This window comes from Crocodylus porosus, unplaced genomic scaffold (genome assembly GCF_001723895.1).
Source record: "Crocodylus porosus isolate Cpor-Errol unplaced genomic scaffold, CroPor_comp1, whole genome shotgun sequence".
Lineage (NCBI taxonomy): Eukaryota > Metazoa > Chordata > Crocodylia > Crocodylidae > Crocodylus > Crocodylus porosus.
This window is the reverse complement of record NW_017728911.1, coordinates 39,751,085-39,757,437: the sequence shown is the minus strand read 5'-3', so window position 1 is coordinate 39,757,437 and position 6,353 is coordinate 39,751,085. Positions and strand designations below refer to the sequence as shown.

Sequence of the window (6,353 nt, the reverse complement as noted above, 5' to 3'; positions counted from 1 at the left end):
GCCCGAGGACCGAGCCCTGGGGGACCCCACTGCCCACCTCCCTCCAGGCTGAAAATGACCCGTCCACCACTGCTCTCTGGGTGCGGCCCTCCAGTCAATTGGGTCGCCAACTGGCTGCGTGGGTGTCAACACCACAGCCCCCCAGTTTCTTAATGAGAACGGGGTGAGAGCCAGTGTTGAAGGCCTTTCGAAAGTCCAGGAAGACAATGTCCACTTCTACCCCTGCGTCTAAGGATTTGGTGACCTGATCATAGAAGGCCGCCAGGTTGGTCTGACAGGACCTGTGTCTAATGAACCCGTGCTGGTTGCCCCTAAGCATGAAATCCCCTGCTGGCCCCTCGTGGATGTGCGCCAAGCATAATTTTCTCGAACAGCTTGCCTAGGGTCAAAGTAAGACTAACTGACCTATATAGTTTTCCAGGTCCTCCTCCTTCCCCTTTTTGAAGATGGGAACCACACTGGCCCTCTTCCAGTCCTCTGGCACCACACCAGAGCACCACGAGTGCTCGTAAAGCTGCACCAGGGGTCCTGCAATGATCTCAGCCAATTCCTTTAGTACTCCTGGGCGGAGATCGTCTGGACCAGCTGACTTGAACATGTCCAGTCCCTCCAGAAGCTCCCTAACTAGTTCCTCGCTAACCCTGGGCCTAGGTGTGCCTCCCCTGGGGCCTGAGGGGGGCCCCATCAGGGGGGTGGCTGTTTCAGTCCCTGCTTAGGAAGATGGAGGCAAAGAAATCATTAAATATGTTGGCTTTACCGTTTGGTGTGATGACCAAGTTTCCTAACATGTCCTGCAGGGGCCCCACATTACCTGGAACCTTCTTTTTACCCGTATGTATTTGAAGAAGGACTTCTTATTGTCCTTAATCCAGGAAGCTAGTCCCAGTTCCATCTCTGCCTTGGCCTTCCTGACTGCCCCCTTACATCCCCGAGCAACTGCAGTATAGTCATCCCTGGTGACGTCCCTTCTTTTCCACTGGGTGTACGCCTCCCTTTTAGCTAGGAGACATTCCCGGATACTTTTGGTGAGCCATGGGGGCTTGTGTGCCCTCCTGCTCCCTTTGATCCTTGTTGGGATTACCTCTCTTTGGGCTACCACCTTCCCCACAACACCAAGCATCTCCTCACACCTACAGTCTCTCATTCTCTTTGATCCTCACTGCCTGGCATTTGCATTTTCACAGACCTGCATTTTGGCTTCTATTCTACCCAGGAGACCTCACAAACACCAGACTCTCCCTGTGCCTGAAGAAGGGTGTTTGTGCCCAAAAGCTTGCAAAGAACAACTTTTCCAACTATTTAGTTAGTCTAATAAAAGAGATCACATCTACCCAAAGAACCTTGTCTGCCTATGTCCTTAGCCCAACACGGCTACAACCCAACAGCTCTACTGTAAGTGACTACTGAAGTCACAGCTGATACTTAGAGAATGCGGTGAAGTTTGGGCTTTTGTGAAAGCACATTAGCTGACCATGCCAGCTCCCATTTCTACTCATTCTAGCCCCTTTTGCTTCCCATCACACAAACAGGAAGTGGGCAGACAGAAAATTAAGAACCAAATAAACACCCCCCCCCCCCGGCAAAGGTTGCCTATTTTTTGCACTGCATTAAGTGCTCATAAATCCATTACTAAAGGGCATCTAAAATAAGGGGATGCGAAGTGTGGCCTTCAAGGTCTGAAGATTACTCTGCCATCAATAAAGAATGAGGGGAGAATACATAAGAGATCCTATAACCTTTCCTCTCCTTCTATTTATCTACTACAAAGGCACAAGAGTGTTCTCAACGATCTTTTCCTCAGAGACCCAGGCCCAAGGTGCTGACTAAAATTACTTCATTGTCTTTTTAAGTAATGGACTCATTAATTCTAATGGGTATTGATTAAGGAGGAAAATACATTATGTCCTTATTAATGAGGCTGTCTTTAGACAAGGGGAATAGTTGCATAAAATAATGAATTTTATCCATGGCTTATTTTGTTAAGTATGAAATGGAGTACAACAAAACTCCAGAGGGAGCAGTAGTACCTCTGAAAACTACCAGAAGTGGAGTGGGACCTATGGGCGTATCTACACATGCATTAACGTGCTTTAGTTAGCTCACATTAAATCTAGTACCTCCATTGTGAGGTACTAGAAAATGCGCATTAGCCTGTCTTAATGCGCATTAGCTAAAGCGCACGCTTTTTAAGTGCCGTTTAATGCACATTAGCCTATTTTAATGAGCATTAAGTAAATAGCACAGTTTTAAAAGTGATGCTTTAATGCACATTATAATTAATGTGCATTAAAAAGCACATGTGTAGATGCACCCTATGGCTCTAGGGAGAGACATATGTATTAGCTGGCCATGCTTCAGGGCAAAGCCTTAGCTATAGCTGGAAGTAAACAGCACAGGCCTCTGGTTGGGCTGTTTATAGTCAGCCATCCCTGAAACTACCAGAAAGGCTCTCCAAAGTCACTCCGGCTGCTCTCACCCCCAAAGGGCTGGCATGGGAGCTGGGGATCAGCTGGACAGAGGAAGCCTCACCAGCCTCTCTCCTGGGCACCTCCTTCGCTGTGACAACAGAGACCTGCTACAGCCTCCGGGATCCTGCTATGCAGAGATGATGATCCAAAGTTACCTGTGACTGATTGTAGACTCAATGAAGACTGGATACAGGACACAGAGACAGTCACACCAGACCCCAGGAGTAGGGGCAAGATAAATCTCCATGAAAGTCCTCAGACCCAATTCCATCATCTTCCTGCACACAAGCTTTACTGAACCAGACAGCTGCTCCATTCTGTAACCTACAGATCCCATCTATTAAAGATCTCCCTCACCTTGAAACAACCAAAAGAGGTACGTACCAACCACTGTAACTCACTTGCAGACGAGCCCTGGCTACACAAAATTGACAGTGTTGTGCTGTGGCCACGAGAGCATTCCACGGCTGAATATGGCGTTCTCTTGTTAGCTTGAAAGAGGCCAGGACTGAAAGGCTAACTATGGCAGAAAGACCTCGTATAGCAAGTGTCAGCCCAAATATCTACAGCCTCGCAAAAAGTTTCTGACTGTGGAGGTTGCTAAAGGAAGGGCCATGTAGGTAAGGCTGTACACAAGATTTCATGAGACCATGTTGGGATTAAAATGCTTAGAAAAAGGGCTCAGGCAAGTGCTGTTCTATACTCCTGAACCCATTAGGAAGTTTTCTGCCTCTGACGCATGGCAGCCCAAGGAGATGGCTCCTCCAATTGCTTGTGTAGCACCATCTCTTCCACAATACAGCTACGGCACATTTGCAAGTTAAAAGTCAGAAAAACTAAGCTGGAAGTTAGAAGGAAAGAAAAAATGAGGCGGCCGAGTGAAAGAAGTAGATGTTTCATGGATGGGAACCACCCCCCTGCAAAACAAGAATATACACATCTGTACTTGATCCTTGAAGTCAAGTCTTCACTGGGAATCTCCCTGCAAATAAACAAGTTTATCCACTATGACTCTACAGCAACCCACCTGGAGCGACAAACTGCTTCACGTTTGTGAACCGGGATTTATCAGACACCGTTGCAACAGAACAGCCTTTTGGGACAGTCCAGTCAGTAGGCCTGCTGCTTTTGTCCTTGTCTTCGGCTGTTTCGTACACCTCTATGTGAGGAGGTTTCTCCGTCAGGTTTTTACTGTAGTGACTCAAGCCATACTGTGCAATCTGGATTGGGTAGAAATAACCTTGAGGCCCCCACTGTGTAGATAACGGCACACCTATAGACATGGGGGGGAACCACAAATAATTTTGTAAGATCATATAAAATACAGTTTAAAACTCCCCAATCCCCACCTACCCATGTAAATACTGGCAAATAGTATTTATAACCTCCCATCATTAGTTCACAGGCCCACGCAAGCAGCCCCTGTTCAAAGAGGTGACTTTCTCCTTATTATACCATGTGCAGGTACTAAAAAGCTGCTGTCAAAACAGACCAGATGCGAAAGGCAGAATGAAGTCATGTTGTACCACACAGGCAAGCAGCTGCTAGCTGAAACCCCACACTTGTCCATAGATATCTCATGCTTGCATGGATTTTTCTCTTCCACCTCGGAGACCATTAAATCCCAAAGCATGCCATGTTCTGCAGAATCCCCCCCAGTATAAATCATTGGCAATTTAAAGATCTGTCCTTATTATTCCTAGAATCTGGCTCAAATTAATTGATGCAGAACCGACACTTTTACTCGACACCTACACACCTTCACTAATTACAACAGCTCTCCAACTACAACCCTATTACAAGTAGTTATTGAAATAATGCCAGTACAATCACATGGCAGCTCTGCTCTGCTATTAGCAGAACCTACAAGTGCTCCTTGCTCCAAGTTTCGTAGGTTTGGCTTCATGTATAGTTAAAGAACTGGCAACCTAGACTCTAGCCTAAGTCTCTCCTCTCAATCTGACTGTCTCTAAGGTTTTTCTGAAGAAGCTGCCTTGTCCCAGAGCCCAGAAATGAAGGCTCCCTTTGTTTTATCCAACTGCCTCTGACTTGGTGCCCTTATTAATATCCATTCAGATGGACAACGATACCATCCCGTTCACAGCCCCAGCAACCAGTATCTCAGATATAACACTGCATCGCCGACAATGTGGGCACAAACACAGGGAAGAAGGCTATTATTTATATACAAAGAGGTGAGCATAAAAGCACATGCCTCTTTGAACCAATTAGTCTCCAAGGTGTGACCCTGCCTACCTTCTTCCTATTCAGCTAAAATAGCTTAATGAGCTATAAGAAGAACAGAAGTCCATGAACAGCACACGGCATTTAAGCTTTGGATAAAGGTTTCTTCAAATCAGGCTCCTTTTCAACTAAAACAATTCCCCAGACTTCCAATGGAAACTCAAAAGCTGAATCTCCCGTGGAAGGGAAAGCTAGGATTCCTGCCCCACAAACCTTTGAATGGGGACAAAGAGCAAAGCAAATTGAAAGTGAAAAATAAATACTGTGGCATTCGCATCATTTCCCCCTCTGGAAGCGGCAAGCTCAGAAGCCAGTGATGCCTGAAACCTGGTGTAATGAAAAGATTAGTTAAACTAAATTAAAGATGATACATTTTCATATATTTCTGTGCTCTCTGTTACTAATAATAAGTGTTCTTGATAGCGACTTGACGGACTACTACTGCTTGAAGAGTAAAAGCATCAAGGGAAATATTTAAGTACTGTGTATTATCTCAACTGCTGGAAGCTAACTTGCTTATTAATGCTAAGTGTTCCCCGTTAAGGGCGCGTGCATTGGGATCAGAAGACTCACAAAACGAAAGTCTGCTATAAAAGCCTTACTTGTAGCTGTTAATTTACGGAGATGACATGATTAAATTCTCCAGGTCACGGGACATGAGGCAACATATTAACCTTGTAGGAGAGAGACAAGGTAAAACATAGCAGCTCCTCTTCTCACGTCTAAGTGACAATAAAAACCTGCTTGGAACAAAATGATGCAGAATAACAATGCAAAGTCTTCTCCACTGGCTGTAACTAATTCTCCTATCAAATTTGTTTGCCAGACACCTGTAATTTGATTCCCCCACCCACATCGAGGCTCGGGCATCACCTCCCACAGCGAGGCTCGGGCATCACCTCCCACAGCGACAGCTCTAAAGGGCGAGCTGCTAACACCAAATCTGTAGGTAAACAATGCTCGGCAATTTGGTTCAATTCAGTCCCCACCAGGTTGTGCCCAAAATACCCATCAGCAAAACATGTTGCACATCTGTCTGCAGCCTGTATGTTTTGCACACCAATGAGTTGTGTGTGTGGGTGGGGGGGAGGGGCTGCATCGTTTCGTAGAGTGCATCTTACTTAATTGAAATGTGTTAGAATAAAGTGCCGAGGGTGCCGCAAAGTGACCAGCAGCAGGTATCTCCAGGCACTCGCTATATTTAACATGCAAAGCAGACGGTGTTTTAAAGCCCCAGAGTCATAATAAGGGAGTAATCATTTGAGGCTCCAGAGCGGTGAGAGACGCGTGGGTGAAAGCCCGCCGCGCCCCCGCTCCCCTGAAGTTCCCCAGAGACCCCCCCGCAGCCGCAGAGCCCCCAGCACAGCCGGAGGCAAGCGGGGCTCGTGGTGGGAGGGGGTGGCTGCGTGGAGCTGGGCCGGGTCAAGCTCCACCCGGGCCCCTACTTCGCCCAGCCCTGAGGGAGCCACGCGACCGGAGCCGCGCGAACAGGCGCTCGTCTGCCGGCGCGCAAGTTAGTGCAGGACGGCCCGAGGCCCTGCCTGCGACCCCCCAGGGAGACGGTCCCAGCCGCAGCCAGCCCACCAGCGGCATGACACGGATGGGCACGTGTCGCAGCCTGAGGGTCCCCTCGGGCTCTGC

General features: G+C 47.6%; 1 protein-coding gene across 6 annotated transcripts in view; it reads right to left on the bottom strand.

Moving 5' to 3' along the window:
- GLCE (glucuronic acid epimerase) overlaps positions 1-6,353 on the bottom strand; it is a 68,599-nt gene that overhangs the window by 4,818 nt on the left and 57,428 nt on the right. For all 6 annotated transcript variants that reach the window (XM_019533885.1, XM_019533884.1, XM_019533883.1 and 3 more), the window contains one exon: positions 3,496-3,741. In XM_019533885.1, coding sequence (XP_019389430.1) covers positions 3,496-3,741 — 246 coding nt within the window. The remainder of the gene's footprint in view (positions 1-3,495; positions 3,742-6,353) is intronic.